This window comes from Artemia sp. Qi Xiang Cuo, chromosome 9 (assembly GCF_049724085.1).
Source record: "Artemia sp. Qi Xiang Cuo chromosome 9, ASM4972408v1, whole genome shotgun sequence".
Taxonomy (NCBI): domain Eukaryota; kingdom Metazoa; phylum Arthropoda; class Branchiopoda; order Anostraca; family Artemiidae; genus Artemia; species Artemia sp. Qi Xiang Cuo.
In genome coordinates, this window is record NC_142802.1 from 77,377,299 (window position 1) to 77,399,226 (window position 21,928).

Genomic DNA, 21,928 nt, shown 5'->3' on the forward strand with positions numbered 1-21,928 from the left:
TACGACAACGCCTTCTATAAAAACCTTATACGCCCCCAGGGCATAACTTAAAACCCTTGCCTTAAGGGTTTTGGGGGAGTGTCCTCCTCAAAAACATATTTTCAATCTGGAAATCAACTTCGATAAACAAAATGGGTATCTCGAAATTTTGATTGGATGTGTTTGGGGGAATGATGGGCGTGGTGGGGGGGGGGGCTAGTTGCCCTTCAATCATTTTGGACTATTAAAAAGGGCACTAGCCCTTTAAATTTCTACGACAACGCCTTCTATAAAAACCTTATATGCCCCCAGGGCATAACTTACAACTCTTGCCCCGAGGGTTGTGGGGGAGTGTCCTCCTCAAAAAGATATTTTCTATCTGGAAATCAACTATGCTGAACAAAATGGCAATCTAAAAATTTTAATTGGGTGTGTTTGAGGGAATGACGGGCGTTTTTTACTTTTATACTTTTATACTTAAAAGATTTTACTTTTATAACTTTAATAAATCAAATAATATTAAAATTTTTATTACTAAATATAAGTATATGTTTGTTAAACTGACAATGCACATTCATTTGTATTTTTTCAGTAAAGTGCAAATTTTGTTCTGGCCTTGGGAAGGAATAGGGGTTTTACGCCCAACTTATGTTAATTTCTGCTGGTTTTGAGTTTGACTCTGTTATTTATTGTAATTTTTGTTCGTTTTGGGTTTCATTTAATTATCGATGCTGATTTGTGGTTTTGAGTTTGACTCTGTTATTTATTGTAATTTCTGTTCGTTTTGGGTTTTATTTATTTATCGATGCTGATTTGTGATAGTTTCACGCTTGGTAGATTATTTGATTTTATTTTTGCTCATTTTTGGTTTGATGGAGTTCTTTACTTTTCTTTGAAAAACTTATTTTGTGGAAAAAGTTTTTTTAATTAATTTCTGTCCGTTTTATATTGATATAGTCTTTTCAGAGAAAAAGAAAATAATGCTTTAAATCTTTTCGTTTTTTAAGACTTTATAGTTTGGCCTGCTATTTGTATGCTGGAGAAACATTTTCAGCAATTTTTAACAACATACACCCCTTTAAAAATCTGGACACAAATAGTGTCCACAAACAAAATGGCCATCTCAAACAAAATGGCTATCTCACACAAACAAAATGGCTATCTCAAAATTTTGATTGGATGTGTTTTGGGGAATGATGGACGTGGGGGGGGGGGGCTAGTTGCCCTCCAATCACTTTCGACTATTAAAAAGGGCACTAGCCACTCCAATTTCCAATCGAATGAGCCCTTTTCGAAGTTTCTACAACTCCTTCGATACGAAGTGCCTGGGTATGGAGAAGAAAAAGAAGAAAAAAGAAAAATAAATAATACATTGTGCCCACATCGTTCTTTACTTAGGCAGCGCTATCGCGCTGCCTATGATTTTGTCCTCATTTTGTTATTTTAGCTCTTCGAGAACTTCCACAATGGTGTCTAAGCTGGTCCACAATGCTTTAAAACTCTCCAATCTGAACGTCCATCTTGTCATTGACAAATTATTTAGCTTCAGAACTGATTCACCCTCTCTAGTACTCGTTTGTAAGCAGTAGCTCTTTTCATTCCACCGGTAGACGTGCAGTTCTTGTAAGATCTCAAACATTTTCCGGACTATGGTACTGTTGCTGCACGCGTGTTCCACGATGAGATTTTCTCTATGAGCCATGCATCGAATATAGCGTACTTGTCTTCCAAATTTGGTGAATATATGTTCCTGGACACCCTGTAGGACACCAAACATATTGCTTGCGTAATCATAGCTCTGAAACATAAGTGCCTCTTTACTTACGCCTTATTTTTCTAAAACTTCTAGAATCTTGTCGGCAATTTCTTTGATTTTTTTTTATTCAACTGGTACCAAGACTAAAAGTCTCTCCTGAATGGTGCTATCGCAGTTAACAGACCTAACACAAATCACAAGCCTTCCTTCGTGCACCCAGTCTGGAGTGGTATTTGCTATAATTGAATACGCACCACTATTGTTCACATTCACATCAGTTACAATTGTGCGCTTGATTTCGTTACCCAGTACCTCAATGAATTGGTTTTGCGAAACACTAAAGTAGTTCACCGGATTCCTATTTACCGTTTTTTCATGCAACCAGTTGCTGAAATGTGGATCGCAGCGAGCAATGAGGTTAACAATTTGACGGAAATTCCCATCGCTGTCATCAGCCTCGCCATGAGCTATCAGCCGCAAAGACCTATATATTGTATTCCTGGTATTTCAATTAATTCCTTTTCTTGTTGTCTTTTCAAGGCCTTAGTCTTTTCATCCAACATGTTTTCAATGCCGTGCTCGGGTTTTCTATAAGCTGACATATCAATTGCTACTGATTGATGAACAGCGCTTTCAAAATGTTCTTTCATCTTACCAGGGTTCTCCGTCCCTCGGCTCATCATCTTGTTCCAGGAGTACACTCCATTTTTTACCCACACATCTTCTCTCTTTTCGCGTTGTGGTCTAGTAGGAAACAGCATGCATGCGAAGCAGTGAAGATACAGTGAAGAAATCTTTGATTAAATTGTTTGAGCAAGACTTGGGACTTATATTATATTTAGGCAGAGAGAGCAAAGCTATCGATGAACAAATTCTACACGATAAGCTTTAGTATGTTCCATGTTCTTTATTTCACCGAATGAAAAACGGTGGCACCATCCGGGCATACATTGGTAAAACAGTTGCATTAACCGACCAAGATTGAGATTATGGTAGACGTCATGTCGTTATCTTCATGTTCTTTATTTAACCGAACGAAAATTTTTGGCACCGTCCGTAAGTTCACAACACAAGTCGGCAAAACCGCTACATTTACCAACCTAGATTGAGATTTTATTAGATGTGATATTCGTGTTTCATGTTCTTTAACCGAATGGAAAACTGTGGCAACAACCAGAAAATCACTACATGAGTCGGTAAAACCGCTGCATTTACCGACTGCATTACGACGCTGCATTGTTCGGTATATGTCATGACAGTATCTTCATGCTCTTTATTTAACCAAATAGATAATTGTGGCACCATCCGTAAAATCACGGTAGGAGTCGGTAATACTGCTTCGGCTACCGACCAAGTTAGAGATTTTTGTAGATGACGTCAGTATTTTCCTGGTTTTTGTTTAACGGAACCAAAAATTTGGCGGGCGTCGGAAAAACACGACTTTATCGACTCATTTTTTTTACCGAAAGGCTGAGAACACATACGAGACGGCCCTGTATTCATTATGGAAGAGGCTGAAGAATTAATAGTTTAGCGGATAGATCTGCTGAATGGTTTCTTTTTATATGATGGTCAACTTTGCTGAAATAAATCATAGGAAATATGTTACATAGCGTATATATTGCAGATAAGCGAAAAAACTGAAAATAAGCTCGGTGTTTTTTACTCATATTAATGACTTTTTTTTTTAAGTAGAATAATTCAGGGACAAAATATTAGGGAGAGGGGCAAACTTGAAAAAAAGGGTGGGTTTTAGGACAAATGTAAGAATTAACATGAGAAAAATTGGTTCTAGAAGACATAATATTGTCTCCTCTATGCCACAACCAGCAGAGTATTCTATAAATTTCTTTGCATGCACTCATTACTATACCAACAACAAAATAGTATACTTACGGGTAAAAGCTCTCCATCAGGTCCTTGCACTGAAACTTGAGGGTTCCCTTTACCCGCGGCAAATGTCTCTATGGAAAAAGGAGCAGGAGCCCCAATGACGGGACCAGTTGGCTCCACACCAGGGCCATAAACTCGTACTCTAAAACAAAAATTAATTTTGAAAAATGCATTAAATAAGAAAAATAATAAAAAAAATATATATAGAAAAGACAATTATACTTGGTTATACTTAGCAACCAGAAATAAAAATAAAATTACTCCTTTGGGAAGCGTTGTAATATTGAAAATTTGAAAATAGCAGCAAACTTGAGTATATTCTCAAAATATTTAGAACATATAAGGAAATTTAATTATAAAAAATTAAAGGAGTGCATTTTCCGAAAAATTTTCAGTTGGTCTTTTTTTATCTTAGGAGGGTTTTTTTTTCACGAAACAACTAAGGAAATCTGTTTTATTTTTGGTGCGCAAAAAATATAAAGAGAAAAACTGATAAATATTAATACGTTTACAAAAATACAGTCGTACTCTGCAGCCACCAGAAAAAGAACAAAATTTTGTTTAAAGGTACAACGCTAAATAATTTAAAAAAAGGGTTGCAGCATTTAAATAAGGGTCAACAATCCCGGCTATTAATGGTTCTGATTTTGAAAGCACCTCCTTGAAATTTTTTTTTTAGAATCCCTTTCCCAACAATTCGAACCTAATTGCAGCTATACTCTACATTTGAAGCTAATTTTATCTAGCCAAAGCTGTTGTTTGCAATCTGGCTGCAATTTTTTTTTGCAAATTTTGCAAAAAAAATTTTGTTGTTTTTACTGGCTTTAAAGTTAGACAAAAACACAGGAGAGACAAGAAAGATTTGGAAATGTGGGTCAATTTATTTGATGTTTTTCATGGACGTCAACAGTAATTTATGGATGTTTTTATGGTTTTTGTCAGTGAGAATTTGAAAAACAGGAACTTTCTCACATTTTTGTATGTTTGTTGTCAGTGAGAATTTGAAAAAACAGTATTTTTCTCACTTGAAAAACAGGAATTTTCTCACTTTTATGGATGTTTTTATGGTTTTTGTCAGTGAGAATGAAAAAACAGGAACTTTCTCACATTAATGTCTGTTTTTATGGTTTTTGTCAGTGAGAATGAAAAAACAGGAACTTTGTCACATTTATGTCTGTTTTCTTGGATGGTTATGTGTGTTGGTCAATTTATTTGATGTTTTTCATGGATGTCAACAGCAATTTATGGGTTTTGTCAGTGAGAATGGAAAAACAGGAACTTTCTCACTTTAATGGATTATTGAGTCTAATGGGGGTGGGTCAATGACACTTCCTTCTTGTTGTTGCTCTATGCAAATGTTATGATCCAGAAATAGTATTTCTTGTTGTTGCTCGAGGCAAATGTTATGAGTTTCCAGGAAACAGTTAGATCACGTGTTTCCTTCTCAGCCAATCAGCGAGTCGGAATACATCCCCCTTCTCAGCCAATCAGAGGGCTGGTTATATATTAGCGGCGGAGGGAATATAAGGAAAAGATTTTTGCTATAGTTTTATTAGTCTGTGAATAGAATTCAAAGGAGTGAGAAGAAGAACAGTTTTGACTTTACTCATTTGGATATATATTTGTGTTGATGGTGAGTGGAATGTTTACCCTATTAGAAGTTGATAGTGGAGTTGATGGTAATAATACAAGAGCACCAAACATTGCGGTGGAAATTACGAAAGGATCACGGCTTTGTCTGGAATGGGATGTAGTATATGCAAGATTTGTGATATCCTTGAGCAAATTTAAAATGGAAGATTAATTATGTTTCGCTGCAAAAGTTGATATAGCACATGTGAATAGACTTCAATGTGCTTTAAGTGCAGAAAAAACAGGAACTTTCTCACATTTATGTCTGTTTTCTTGGATGGTTATGTGTGTTGGTCGATTTATTTGATGTTTTTCATGGATGTCAACAGCAATTTATGGTTTTTGTCAGTGAGAATGGAAAAACAGAAACTTTCTCACTTTAATAGATAAACATTATGGCTTCTTTAATCTTAGGTCTGAGGGATAAACGTTCTTTAGGTCAGAGAGAAAAATTAATATTCTATTTTTAAATATGGCTTCATTTATCTTTAGTGTCAGGAATTAGAAATGACATCACTTGTTATCTTTGAATTATGCGGGAGTCTAAAGATATAGAAATTCTATTTTTAAATACGGCTTCACTGAGCTTTAAGTCGGAGAGATAAATTGATATTCTAACGAAACCTTAATAGTGTAGCTAGGAACATTTATGAGATGAAGAGATTAACGTAGGAAAGGGTTTCCTAGAAATTTGAAATGTGACAGCGCAGGGATGCCAAAAACAAAGGAACACACAGAAATTACTTTTAGGGGATTATTTGGGTGAAACGGTTTTAAACATTTTAGGGAATTATTTCGGCGAAACAGTTAGAGACATTTTAAAAGATGATTTTAGAGAAGGTTTTAGAAGAGGTTTTGAGTGTGGTCGTTATAGTAAACAAGTTCTATTTGAACAGTGTCGTGAGGTCCTCTACTCCAACCCCAAAGGGTTCCGATCCCCCCACCCCAGCACCGAAGGAAGTACTCGGTCCTCAAAGGTCCCCCCCAGCTCCCAAACGACCACCCCGCCCACAAGGGCCCCACAAACCCGCAAAGGCACTCACCAAGCCCCGTCTTTCGTTGATGTGTGTTGTCTGAAACTTATGATTTGGGATATGTAAATTACTATTTCGGACTTTTCTTAGCTAGATTTTTTAGTCTTTCGTTGGTGTGTGTTGTCTGAAACCTATGATTTGGGATAGATGGATTGCAATTTTTGACTTTTCTGAGCTGGATTTCTGAGCCCTTCATAGGTGTGTGTTGTCTGAAACTTATGATTTGGGATATATAAAATTACTATTTCGGGCTTTTCTAAGCTAGATTTCTTGTCTTTCGTTGGTGTGTGTTGTCTGAAACCTATGATTTGGGATGTGTAGTTTGCTATTTGGACTTTTCAGAGCTAGGATTCTTAGTCCATCATAGGTGTTTGTTGTCTGAAATAGTTTGGGATGAGTAGTTTGCTATTTCAGGCTTTTATGAGCTAGGTTTCTTAGTCTTTCATAGGTATGTGTTGTCTGAAACCTATGATTTGGGATATGTAAATTACTATTTCGGGCTTTTCTAAGCTAGATTTCTTAGTCTTTCGTTGGTGTGCGTTGTCTGAAACCTATGATTTGGGGGTTTGTGGGTTGCTATTTTTGACTTTTCTGAGCTGGATTTCTTAGCCTTTCATAGGTGTTTGTTGTCTGAAACCTATAGTTTGGGATGAGTAGTTTGCTATTTTTGACTTTTCTGAGCTAGGTTTCTTAGCCATTCATAGGTCTGTGCTGTCAGAAAATTATGATTTGGGATGTGTAGTTTGCTTTTTGGACTTTTCAGAGCTATGATTCTTAGTCTCTCATAGGCGTTTGTTGTCTGAAACTTCTAGTTTGGGATGAATAGTTTGCTATTTCAGGCTTTTCTGAGCTAAGGTTTCCTACTATTTCGTAGGTGAATGTTGTCTAAAACTTATGATTTGGGATATGTAAATTACTATTTCGGGCTTTTCTAAGCTAGATTTCCTAGTCTTTCGTTGGTGTGTGTTGTCTGAAACCTATGATTTGGGATGGGTGGATTGCTATTTTTGACTTTTCTGAGCTGAATTTCTTAGCCTTTCATAGGTGTGTGCTGTCTTAAACCTATGATTTGGGACGGTTAATTTGCTATTTTTGACTTTTCCGAGCTAGGTTTCTTAGCATTTCATATGTGTGTGCTGTCAGAAAATTATGATTTGGGATTTGTAGTTTGCTTTTTGGACTTTTCAGAGCTAGGATTCTTAGTCCCTCATAGGTGTTTGTTGTCTGAAACCAATAGTTTGGGATGAGTAGTTTGCTATTTCAGGCTTTTCATAGTCAGATTTCTTAGTATTTCGTAGGTGTGTGTTGTCTGAAACCTATGATTTTGATTGTGTGGGTTGCTATTTTTTGAATTTTCATAGCCAGATTTCTTAGCCTTTAGTATGTGTGTGTTGTCTGAAACCTATGATTTGGATTGTGTGGAATGCTATTTTTTGACTTTTCTGAGCTGGATTTCTTATCCTTTCGTAGGGATGTGTTAACTGAAACCTATGATTTGGGATGAGTGGTTTGCTTTTTGGACTTTTCAGAGCTGGATTTCTTAGCCGTTCATAGGTGAGTGTTGTCTGAAGCCTATGATTTCGGATGGTTAATTTGCTATTTTTGACTTTTCTGAGCTAGGTTTCTTAGCCTTTCATAGGTGTGTGTTGTCAGAAAATTATGATTTGGGAATGTGTAGTTTGCTATTTCAGGCTTTTCTGAGCTAAGGTTTCCTAGTATTTCGTTGGTAAATGTTGTCTGAAACCAATAGTTTGGGATGAGTAGTTTGCTATTTCAGGCTTTTATGAGCTAGGTTTCTTAGCCTTTCGTAGGTGTGTGTTGACTGAAACTTGTAATTTGGGATATGTAATTTGCTATTTCCGACTTTTCATAACCAGATTTCTTAGTCTTTCGTAGGTGTGTGGTGTTTGAAACATATGATTTTGGATGTGTGGGTTGCTATTTTTTTACTTTTCTGAGCTGGATTTCTTAGCCTTTCGTAGGTGTGTGTTGACTGAAACCTATGATTTGGGATGGTTAATTTGCTATTTTTGACTTTTCTGAGCTAGATTTCTTAGCCTTTCATAAGTGTATACTTTCAGAAAATTATGATTTGGGAGGTATAGTTTGCTTTTTGGACTTTTCAGAGCTAGGATTCTTAGTCACTCATACGTGTTTGTTGTCTGAAACTTCGAGTTTGGGATGAGTAGTTGGCTATTTCAGACTTTTCTAAGCTAAGGTTTCTTAGTATTTCGTAGGTGAATGTTGTCTGAAACTTATGATTTGGGATATGTAAATTACTATTTCGGGCTTTTCTGAGTTGGATTTCTTAGTCTTTCATAGGTGTGTGGTGTCTGAAACCTATGATTTGGGATGTATGGGTTGCTATTTTTTGACTTTTCTGAGCTGGATTTCTGAGCCTGTCGTAGGTGTGTGTTGACTGAAACCTATGATTTGGGATGTGTAGTTTGCTGTTTGGACTTTTCAGAGCTAGATTTCTTAGCCTTTCATAGGTGTGTGCTTTCATAAAATTATGATTTGGGAGGAGTAGTTTGCTATTTCATGCTTTTATGAGCTAGTTTTCTTAGCCTTTCGTAGGTGTGTTTTGACCGAAACCTATGAGTTGGGATATGTCAATTACTATTTTGAGATTTTCTCTGCTCGATTTCTTAGTCTTTCGTTGGTGTTTGTTGTCTGAAACATATGATTTGGGATGTGTCGTATGCTATTTTTGACTTTTCTGAGCTGGATATATTAGCCCTTCATAGGTGTGTGTTGACTGGAACCTATGATTGGGATGAGTGGTTTGCTATTTTTGTCTTTTCTGAGCTAGATTTCTTAGCCTTTCATAGGTATGTGGTGTCAGAAAATTAAGATTTGGGAAGTGTAGTTTGCTTTTTGGACTTTTCAGAGCTATGATTCTTAGTCTCTCATAGGCGTTTCTTGTCTGAAACCTCTAGTTTGGGATGAATAGTTTGCTATTTCAGGCTTTTCTGAGCTAAGGTTTCATAGTATTTCGTAGGTGTGTGTTGTCTGAAATTATGATTTGGGAATATGTAAATTACTATTTCGGGCTTTTCTAAGCTAGATTTCTTAGTCTTTCGTTGGTGTGTGTTGTCTGAAACCTATGATTTGGGATGGATGGATTGCTACTTTTGACTTTTCTGAGCTGGATTTCTTAGCCTTTCATAGGTGTTTGTTGTCTGAAACCTATAGTTTGGGATGACTAGTTTGCTATTTTTGACTTTTCTGAGCTAGGTTTCTTAGCCTTTCATAGGTCTGTGCTGTCAGAAAATTATGATTTGGGATATGTAAATTACTATTTCGGGCTTTTCTGAGTTGGATTTCTTAGTCTTTCATAGGTATGGGTTGTCTGAAACCTATGATTTGGGATGTGTGGGTTGCTATTTTTTGACTTTTCCGAGCTGGATTTCTTAGCCGTTCATAGGTGAGTGCTGTCTGAAACTTATGATTTGGGATGGTTAATTTGCTATTTCCGGCTTTTATTAGCTAGGTTTCTTAGCCTTTCATAGGTGTGTGTTGTCAGAAAATTATGATTTGGGATGCGTAGTTTGCTATTTGGACTTTTCAGAGCTAGGATTCTTAGTCCATCATAGGTGTTTGTTGTCTGAAACCAATAAGAGATGAAAAAATTAAAGTTCTGTTCCAAATTTTTCATAGAAGATAGAAAAAGTTATACATTGATCGTGAATATTCAACATGAAGATAAGGAACTCTACTTTAATTCTGAGTTTTCTCGAAGAAGTGAAAATTGTTCAAGTTCTCATCTGAATTTTCTTAAAGAAGAGAAAAAGTTAACTGAATTCTGAATTTTACCAATGAAAATGAAAAAACCTTCCACCTCAGTTCTTAATTTCTCAAAGACATAAAAAATTTAAAGTTCAGTTCTAAATTTTTCTATAGAAGATGGGAAAAGTTATACAATGATTGCGAATATTTTCCAGTGAAGATAAAGTTTCACTTTAATTCTAATTTTCTTAAGGTCACTACCGATTTTTTGGACAGAGATGAAAAATTTAAAGTTCTGTTCCAAATTTTTCATAGAAGATAGAAAAAGTTATACATTGATTTGAATATTCGACATGAAGATAAGGAGTATCACTTTAATTCTGAGTTATCTCGAAGAAGTGCAAAATGTTCAAGTTCTCTTCTGAATTTTCTTAAAGAAGTGAAAAAAGTTAGCTCAATTCTGAATTTTACCAATGAAAATGAAAAAGCCTCCACTTCATTTCTTAATTCCTCAAAGACATAAAAAAATTCAAAGTTCTCTTCTAATTTTTCCAAGAAAATAAAAAGGCTCCACTTCATTTCTGGTTTTTTTCTCAAAGAGATGAAAAATTTAAAGTTCTATTATAATTTTAAATTAAATTTTAGCTCCTTTGTCTTATTGATTTACAAATCAAATTTTTAAATTAGAAAATGAATGACACGTTCTTTTTTTAAAAACAATCGTACAAACTCATTCATATAACCATCAACCAAATAGGTTTTGTTAGGTAAAAGTAAATATTAATAAATGAATAGAAAAATTTCCACATGTTTAAGTTAGGTTAGGGTAGGTTAACTTATCTTGAGTGCTCGTGATATGTTAACCTAACCTTTTCCGGCGAGTATGGTTAGGTTAGACTAGATTAAGTTAGGTTAGATTAGGTTAGCCTACATACGCTTCACTTAGGTTAGCTTAGGTTAGGTGAGAGACATGCAAAAAGTGAGGTGTATTATTAGGTTCGGTTAGAATAAGTTAGTTTCGTTTAATAGAGGGTAGACGAGGTGAGCCGACGTACGCGGGTGTCCGGAGGCTAACCTAGCCTAACCTAACTTAATCTAAACTAACATAAACATACACTTAAATTTTTGCATGGCTCTCACCAAACCTAAGCTAACCTAAGTGTCGCGTACGTGGGCTAACCTAACCTAGCCTAACTGAATCGAGTCTAACCGGACCGAACCTGAAGCGATGGTACAGGTTAGTTTAAATTAACATAATAACTCATTATAATATAACCTAACCTAACCTAGCTTAAACATGTGGAAATGTTTCTATTCATTTATTAATATTTATTTATATCTAACCTATTGTTTTGGAGGTTAGATGAACGAGTTTGAACGATTGTTTTTAATAATAGAACGAGTCGCTCATTTTCTAATTTAAAAATTTGATGGATAAATCCATAAGACACAGGAGCTAAATTTTAATTTAAAATTAGAAAAGAACTTTAAATTTTTCATCTCTTTGAGAAAAAAACCAGAACTGAAGTGGAGCCTTTTTATTTTCTTGGAAAAATTAGAAGAGAACTTTGAATTTTTTATGTCTCTGAGGAATTGAGAACTGAAGTGGAAGCTAATTTCATTTTCATTGATAAAATTCAGAATTGAGCTAACTTTTTTCACTTCTTTAAGAAAATTCAGAAGAGAACTTGAACATTTTGCACTTCTTCGAGAAAACTCAGAATTAAAGTAATGCTCCTTATCTTCATGTCGAATATTCAAATCAAAGTATAACTTTTTCTATCTTCTATGAAAAATTTGGAACAGAACTTTAAATTTTTCATCTCTTTGCAAAAAATCGGTAGTGAACTTAAGAAAATTAGAATTAAAGTGAAACTTTTCATCTTCACTGGAAAATAATCACAATCATAGTATAACTTTTCCTATCTTCTACAGAAAAATTTAGAGCTGAACTTTAAATTTTTTATGTCTTTGAGAAATTAAGAACTGAAGTGGAAGGTTTTTTCATTTTCATTGGTAAAATTCAGAATTGAGTTAACTTTTTTCTCTTCTTTAAGAAAATTCAGAAGAGAACTTGAACAATTTGCACTTCTTCGAGAAAACTCAGAATTAAAGTGGAGTTCCTTATCCTCCTGTTGAATATTCACAATCAATGTATAACTTTTTCTATCTTCTATGAAAAATTTGGAACAGAACTTTAAATTTTTCATATCTTATTGGTTTCAGACAACAAACACCTATGATGGACTAAGAATCCTAGCTCTGAAAAGTCCAAATAGCAAACTACACATCCTAAATCATAATTTTCTGACAACACACACCTATGAAAGGCTAAGAAACCTAGCTAAAAAAAGCCGGAAATAGCAAATTAACCATCCCAAATCATAAGTTTCAGACAGCACTCACCTATGAACGGCTAAGAAATCCAGCTCGGAAGTCAAAAAATAGCAACCCACACATCCCAAATCATAGGTTTCAGACAACCCATACCTATGAAAGACTAAGAAATCCAACTCAGAAAAGCCCGAAATAGTAATTTACATATCCCAAATCATAATTTTCTGACAGCACAGACCTATGAAAGGCTAAGAAACCTAGCTCAGAAAAGTCAAAAATAGCAAACTAGTCATCCCAAACTATAGGTTTCAGACAACAAACACCTATGAAAGGCTAAGAAATCCAGCTCAGAAAAGTCAAAAGTAGCAATCCACCCATCCCAAATCATAGGTTTCAGACAACACACACCAACGAAAGACTAAGAAATCTAGCTTAGAAAAGCCCGAAATAGTAATTTACATATTCCCAAATCATAAGTTTCAGACAACACACACCTACGAAATACTATGAAACCTTAGCTCAGAAAAGCCTGAAATAGCAAACTATTCATCCCAAACTAGAAGTTTCAGACAAGAAACGCCTATGAGAGACTAAGAATCATAGCTCTGAAAAGTCCAAAAAGCAAACTACACTTCCCAAATCTTAATTTTCTGACACCACATACCTATGAAAGGCTAAGAAATCTAGCTCAGAAAAGACAAAAATAGCAAACCACTCATCTCAATCATAGGTTTCAGTCAACACACACCTATGAAAGGCTAATATATCCAGCTCAGAAAAGTCACAAATAGCAACCCACACATTCCAAATCATAGGTTTCAGACAACACACACCAACGAAAGACTAAGAAATCTAGCTTAGAAAAGCCCGAAATAGTAATTTACATATCCCAAATCATAAGTTTCAGTCAACACACACCTACGCAAGGCTAAGAAACCTAGCTCATAAAAGCCTGAAATAGCAAACTAAACCTCCCAAATCATAATTTTCTGAAAGCACACACCTATGAAAGGCTAAGAAATCTAGCTCTGGAAAGTCCAAACAGCAAACTACACATCCCAAATCATAGGTTTCAGTCAACACACATCTACGAAAGGCTAAGAAATCCAGCTCAGAAAAGTCAAAAAATAGCAACCCACACATCCCAAATCATAGGTTTCAGACACCACACACCTATGAAAGACTAAGAAATCCAACTCAGAAAAGCCCGAAATAGTAATTTATATATCCCAAATCATAAGTTTCAGACAACATTCACCTACGAAATACTAAGAAACCTTAGCTCAGAAAAGTCTGAAATAGCCAACTACTCATCCCAAACTCGAAGCTTCAGACAACAAACACCTATGAGAGACTAAGAATCCTAGCTCTGAAAAGTCCAAAAAGCAAACTACACCTCCCAAATCATAATTTTCAGAAAGCATACACCTATGAAAGGCTATGAAATCTAGCTCAGAAAAGCCAAAAATAGCAAATTAACCATCCCAAATCATATGTTTCAGACAACACACGGCAACGAAAGGCTAAGAAATCCAGCTCAGAAAAGTCAAAAATAGCACCCCACACATCCCAAATCATAGGTTTCAGATACCACACACCTACGAGAGATTAAAAAATATTGTTATGAAAAGTCGTAAATAGCAAATTACATATTCCATATCATAGGTTTCAGTCAACACACACCTACGAAAGGCTAAGAAACCTAGTTCATAAAAGCCTGAAACTGCAAACTACTCATCCCAAACTATTGGTTTCAGACAACATTCACCTACGAAATACTAGGAAACCTTAGCTCAGAAAAGCCTGAAATAGCAAACTATACATTCCCAAATCATAATTTTCTGACAACACACACCTATGAAAGGCTAAGAAACCTAGCTCAGAAAAGTCAAAAATAGCAAATTAACCATCCGAAATCATAGGTTTCAGACAACACTCACCTATGAACGGCTAAGAAATCCAGCACTGAAAAGTCCAAAAAGCAAACCACTCATCCCAAATCATAGGCTTCAGTCAACACATCCCTACGAAAGGCTAAGAAATCCAGCTCAGAAAAGTCAAAAAATAGCAATCCACGCAATCCAAATCATAGGTTTCAGACAACACACACCTACGAAAGACTAAGAAATCTGGCTATGAAAAGTCAAAAAATAGCAACCCACACAATCCAAATCATAGGTTTCAGACAACACACACCTACGAAATACTAAGAAATCTGGCTATGAAAAGCCTGAAATAGCAAACTACTCATCCCAAACTATTGGTTTCAGACAACAAACACCTATGAGGGACTAAGAATCCTAGCTCTGAAAAGTCCAAAAAGCAAGCTACAAATCCCAAATCATAATTTTCTGACAGCACACACATATGAAATGCTAAGAAACCTAGCTCAGAAAAGTCAAAAATAACAAATTAACCGTCCCAAATCATAGGTTTCAGACAAGACACACCTATGAACGGCTAAGAAAGTCAGCTCAGAAAAGTCAAAAATAGCAATCCACCCATCCCAAATCATAGGTTTCAGACAACACACACCAACGAAAGACTCGGAAATCTAGCTTAGAAAAGCCCAAAATAGTAATTTAAATATCCCAAATCATAAGTTTCAGACAACATTCACCTACGAAATACTAGAAAACCTTAGCTCAGAAAAGCCTGAAATAGCAAACTATTCATCCCAAACTAGAAGTTTCAGACAACAAACGCCTATGAGAGACTAAGAATCATAGCTCTGAAAAGTCCAAAAAGCAAACTACACATCCCAAATCATAATTTTCTGACAGCATAGACCTATGAATGGCTAGGCTAAGAAACCTAGCTCAGAAAAGTCAAAAATAGCAAACTACTCATCCCAAACTATAGGTTTCAGACAACAAACACCTATGAAAGGCTAAGAAATCCAGCTCAGAAAAGTCAAAAATAGCAACCCACACACCCCCAAATCATAGGTTTCAGACAACGCACACCAACGAAAGACTAAGAAATCTAGTTTAGGAAAATCCAAAATATTAATTTACATATCCCAAATCATAGGTTTCAAACAACACATACCTATGAAAGACTAAGAAACCTAGCTCATAAAAGCCTGAAATAGCAAACTACTCATCCCAAACTATTGGTTTCAGACAACAAACACCTATGATGGACTAAGAATCCTAGCTCTGAAAATTCCAAATAGCATACTACACATCCCAAATCATAGGTTTCAGACAACACACACCAACGAAAGACAAGAAATCTAGCTTAGAAAAGCCCGAAATAGTAAATTTACATATCCCAAATCATAAGTTTCAGACAACACACACCTATGAACGGCTCAGAAATCCAGCTCAGAAAAGTCAAAAATTGCAATCCATCCATCCCAAATCATAAGTTTCAGACAACACACACCAACGAAAGACTAAGAAATCTAGCTCAGAAAAGTCCGAAATAGTAATTTACATATCCCAAATCATAAGTTTCAGACAACACACATCAACGAAAGACGGGGCTCGGGGAGAGCCTTTGAGGGTCTGTGGGGTCCTTGAGGGCCGGGTGGTCCTTTGGGAGCTTGGGGGGACCTTTGAGGACGGGGCGCTTCCTTCGGGGTTGGGGTGGGGGGATCGGAACCCTTTGGGGTTGGGGTAGAGGACCTCAAGACACTGTTCAAATAGAACTTGTTTACTATAACGACCACACTCAAATCCTCTTCTAAAATCTCTTCAAAAATCATCTTTTAAAATGTCTAACTGTTTCGCCGAAATAATTCCCTAAAATGTTTAAAACCGTTTCACCCAAATAATCCCCTAAAAGTAATTTCTGTGTGTTCCTTTGTTTTTGGCATCCCTGCGCTGTCACATTTCAAATTTCTAGGAAACCCTTTCCTACGTTAATCTCTTCATCTCATAAATGTTCCTAGCTACACTATTAAGGTTTCGTTAGAATATCAATTTATCTCTCCGACTTAAAGCTCAGTGAAGCCGTATTTAAAAATAGAATTTCTATCTCTTTAGACTCCCGCATAATTCCAAGATAACAAGTGATGTCATTTCTAATTTCTGACGCTAAAGATCAATGAAGCCCTATTTAAAAATAGAATATTAATTTTTCTCTCTGACCTAAAGAACGTTTATCCCTCAGACCTAAGATTAAAGAAGCCATAATGTTTATCCATTAAAGTGAGAAAGTTTCTGTTTTTCCATTCTCACTGACAAAAACCATAAATTGCTGTCGACATCCATGAAAAACATCAAATAAATCGACCAACACACATAACCATCCAAGAAAACAGACATAAATGTGAGAAAGTTCCTGTTTTTCTGCACTTAAAGCACATTGAAGTCTATTCACATGTGCTATATCAACTTTTGCGGCGAAACATAATTGATCTTCCATTTTAAATTTGCTCAAGGATATCATATATCTTGCATATACTGCATCCCATTCCAGACAAAGCCGCGATCCTTTCGTGATTTCCACTGCAATGTTTGGTGCTCTTGTATTATTACCATCAACTCCACTATCAACTTCTAATAGGGTAAACATTCCACTCACCATCAACACAAATATATATCCAAATGAGTAAAGTCAAAACTGTTCTTCTTCTCACTCCTTTGAATTCTATTCACAGACTAATAAAACTATAGCAAAAATCCTTTCCTCATATTCCCTCCGCCTCTAATATATAACCAGCCCTCTGATTGGCTGAGAAGGAGGATGTATTCCGACTCGCTGATTGGCTGAGAAGGAAACACGTGATCTAACTGTTTCCTGGAAACTCATAACATTTGCCTCGAACAACAACAAGAAATACTATTTCTGGATCATAACATTTGCATCGAGCAACAACAAGAAGGAAGTGTCATTGACCTGCCCCCATTAGACTCAATAATCCATTAAAGTGAGGAAGTTCCTGTTTTTTCATTCTCACTGACAAAACCCATAAATTGCTGTTGACATCCATGAAAAACTTCAAATAAATTGACCCACACACATAACCATCCAAGAAAACAGACGTAAATGTGACAAAGTTCCTGTTTTTTCATTCTCACTGACAACAAACAGACATAAATGTGAGAAAGTTCCTGTTTTTCATTCTCACTGACAAAAACCATGAAAAACATCCATAAATGTGACAAAATTCCTGTTTTTCAAGTGAGAAAAATACTGTTTTTTCATTCTCACTGACAACAAACATACAAAAATGTGAGAAAGTTCCTGTTTTTCAAATTCTCACTGACAAAAACCATAAAAACATCCATAAATTACTGTTGACATCCATGAAAAACATCAAATAAATTGACCCACACACATAACCATCCAAGAGAACAGACATAAATGTGAGAAAATTCCTGTTTTTTCATTCTCACTGACAAAAACCATAAAATATCCAAGAAAACATCAAATAAATTGACCCACACACATAACCATCCAAGAAAACAGACATAAATGTGACAAAATTCCTGTTTTTTCATTCTCACTGACAAAAACCATAAACCACGTGGTTCTATGCCCATATATGGTGTGCAAAAAAGTTGTAGGTGGCAGCAGGGGTGGGTGACACGAGTAGAACCCCCCTCTCTACTGCTATGGTTTCTTAGAAAAGCAGTGCCGTTATCAAGCGGCCGTCATATGACGATTGTTAATAACAGCCATATTTACGGTGACTGACCTGTGGTTTCCTAGAAAGTGGTGAGGCCATATGCAATCGTAGTCGATCGGTACTCATTCGAGCGGTGTGTCGCGTATTGGTGGAAAACGGACGATTCAGATATAGCATTATTATTATATTTGCATTATGAAGGGTCATTGGAAGACGAAAAAAAATCGCTTGGAGGAGAGTGTGATGTTTAAAATTTGGAAAACCATTCATTAAAAATCGGTATTGGTCCATAAAATGTTGCTTCAATTGCGCATTTTTATACTCTTTTGATATCACATTGTATAATGCTTTATGATTTTTGTCAAAATCATTGGTCGTCATTTTCGCTCGTCCCAGTCACGTTTCCACTCATCGTTTTAGACAAAATGGTCACCACTACACGCGGAAAACGACCCACAACCATTTACTACCACTATGACGGCCGTCGCCCGTCATGCAACTGACAGCATCACTATTTGACGATAAGGTGATACAGGAAAGCTACTATGATGGTTTTTATTGACTATATTCCGGTGACATCACTTAACGCTACATTACGACCGCTGGATAACGGCATCGCTTTTCTAGGAAATCATAGCTTTAAGGTATAATTATATTTTTTAGTATTGGACGTGATCGTCTCTTTCTAGGTTGCTAGCTACCGCTGCAACCCGGATCACGCGTCGAGTGGTTAGAACCTAACAAAAAACAAAACTAAGTTTTAAATTTTCATGTATTTTTCTGGTTTGCAGTTAAATAAACTGCAAACGACAGTTAGCTTCCTACATAGGGGTATTGAACAAGGCGGTTCTAATAATGTACTTCTTTTTTTTATTTGACTCTAGTTTTAGGAGTTATGGGCAATTTTATTTTTTACTATGGGACGTGATCGTCTCTTACTAGGTTGCTAGCTACCGCTGCAACCCCGATATGATTCGTCTACGAAATATGTCACTGAAGTAAACAAATAAAATTCATGGACCCTTTATACTACGTAACTACAGGAAAGTAATCTCTCTTTTTCTCATTGGTGTTCATGAAATTCTGTAAAAAAAAAAGGTATCTGTGTTGATTTTCAATAAGAAAATTGTTTCTTAGATAGCAGCTAACGCGTAAAACCACGCAATGTTAGTTTTGCATGCAAACTATTTGCTTTAACTTCATACAATGAGTAATCAATAAAATTTGCTACACAAATATATAAATCTTTAAAAAAAAGTCAAATTTAAAGCTAAGAGGAATGTGAAGTTAAAATATTTATTGAACAATGAAAAATGAAACAATGAACAAACAATTACAATGAAAAAATTAGTTTTTTACGTCAGTTTTTTAAGACAGGTATGTTAGTTTTGCATGCAAAAAATTTCCCTTAAATTACCGAGGACATCAGAATAATAGCAGTGTTGCGTCCCTGGGTCTACTCATACCTAAAACCCCCGATTAAATAACATTTTCCTTTAAACTATGAATTTTTACAACAGTGTCCCGTAAGTATTGTAAGAGTTTGTCCCTTAAGAGTTTCCGTAAGTATTGCCGCGTTAAACCGAGGAAACAATAAAGCAAAACTATATAGTTAAATACAGTTAAGTTTGACAACGCAAATTGTTCGTAGAAACTCAAACATTAACAATCTGTTAATACAACTAAATCCTCAAAGGAAAGCTACATTTTCTTAAGCTGTTTGGTGCTATATTCTTTAGCTCTTTTTTTGCCGATTTTTCAGTCATGGTTTTATTTTTAATTGACGTCCGCTACTACCAAAATCTGTACAACTGCATATAGAAGTATTTTTCGTTGAAACGGAATTTCCGATTTTGCTTGATTTTCAACGATATATATGGTTGCATAAGTTTCAACACAACCAATTCAAACAACCAAAATTCATTTTCACTGTCCTTGGTACTTTTAAATTTCTTAATTGAGACAAATTGGTACACTATAACTTTTACATAGGCGTAAATACGAAAAAATCTGTTTCGGATTTATGAATGTTACAAATGAAGAAATGTATGTAAACTAATCATTTATTAGCTTCAATAAAGAATAGTTGAAATACACTAAACCTGAAGCTAAAAGGAACATCGAGTTAAAAAACATTAAAGTTAAGAATTACATATAAATGAAGCCTAGATATTAATTCTTGTTTTATTTGGGTGATTTAGTTGCTTGTGCTGGGGCAAGTGAGTAGCGAAGGTGGTGAGGTTGTATCTCAAGGAAGAGAAAAGTAGGAAGACGGAACAAGATTAGGAGCAATGACCACTCTGCAAGTTATGTGGAAAAGGTAAAATTGAGTACTCTACGTCCCACGCATGGATTCAGTGAAAATTCTTCTAAGGCAAAAGGCAGGAAAAAGATAAATCTCAATTTCTTAGAAGCCAAATAAGTTAAAGCAAGGAAATCGAATAAATACTTTTTTGAATCACCCAAAATATGTTAATGACAGACAAAAGGGATGCCATTTAAAATAACAAGCCAACTCCATCAAGATCAATTTGAAAAATGTGCGGTTAATAAGTAGAGAAATCCCAAAATGTGTTTGCAAAGTTGCCCAGCAAAATCGCTAAATTTATTTCATTAGGTTTGATTAAAGTTTAGTGAAACTGTTTACAGTAATGTGTATTTCAGTAATGTGCATTCTATGCACATTACGGTTAAAGTCTTCTAGCTATAAAGCAGCATTTGGTAAACTTGCGAAGACTTAAATCAGGTTTTTGTTAATCTTTTGGATATTTTAAATCACCAATTCTGCTTATTTCTTGTCTCTGACCATTTCTTCTTATTTCTGAAATTTATTCGTATTACCACATCATCATTTGCCCAAATGTTCATTTTGCCTGGGAATCATACAGAAGTGATAAATTGAACACTTGGTCTATAACCTATGCATAATTTCTTACGACACAGCATAAAAATATAGGCTATAAGCATGATAAGCCATATTTGCAAGGGAAGCACCATATAGTTTTGCCACAATATATTTTGGTCATTTCTCCAAGCCTTATAACACTTATCCTGTCCTTTGCTCAATACTCATCTGGGGTTCCTCCTAAAAAGCGCGAACAATTCCCTCCTTCTCCCTTTGTGAATGAATGTATACTTAGATACATAGCTGCACACAAAAGGAAAAATTTTGGCACCCCCCTCCCCTCGTCCGTTTAAATTGTTTTGTATCAGACATTCTTCAGCGTAAGATAAGTGCGTTCTAAAAAGGGCTAGGAACACAAAAAAAAAATTCAAAAATTATTGTAAAAGTCAATAATTTCAAGACGAGAATAATTGAAAATAATTACAAGGCGCTTTTAAGATTCAAGATCGATTCAAAATCTTTCAAACCAATGTTGGAGCAAATACATAGCTAAATATCATCACAGTAAAGTAGACACTATTCCGTTTCTTTTTTTTGGGAGTAGGGTGCAGACCCTTAAATTTACTGAAATGGTAGATCTCCACAAAAACAATTTTACGTATTTTTAAGCACTTTTTATTGATTATTTTTACCAATACTAACAAACCTGTTTCCTGTGGCCCAACTGATCCACTCCCAAAGAGTGCTCCTGCTGTGGAGATCAGAAACAACCTTACATTAAACCATGAACATGCTAGACACAAAACAACTAAGCTTCTGGCATAACACTAGCATAACTTTTAGTATAATTTTCGCTCCAAACATCGACATTAAAAGGATCCAATTTTTCTAAAGTTAGACACATCGTTACATATTAGAAATAAGTTTGACAGCTATCATGCTTATACTTAAACCTGAATCTCAGTTACCTTGGAGGAGGTGCACTGAAAGAAAAAAAAGAAATTAATAAACTCAGCGCCTGAAAGCTCTTGGTGGGGCATATAGGCAGCTTCAAATACAAACAAAGTATAAAAGAAGCTATAATACTAAACAACGGATCAGAAAAAAAACACAGATATGAAAATGGAAACAACAGGTGAAGA

The 21,928-nt window shown here is 35.5% G+C and overlaps 1 protein-coding gene across 1 annotated transcript in view; it reads right to left on the minus strand.

Moving 5' to 3' along the window:
• The window catches only part of LOC148949040 (filamin-A-like), a 187,607-nt gene that overhangs the window by 71,452 nt on the left and 94,227 nt on the right, over nucleotides 1–21,928 (minus strand). The window contains exons 6-7 of the mRNA XM_089095096.1: nucleotides 21,755–21,769; nucleotides 3,632–3,770 (exon numbers count right to left, since the gene is read on the minus strand). Of these exons, the coding sequence (XP_088951222.1) occupies nucleotides 3,632–3,770; nucleotides 21,755–21,769 (154 nt within the window). The remainder of the gene's footprint in view (nucleotides 1–3,631; nucleotides 3,771–21,754; nucleotides 21,770–21,928) is intronic.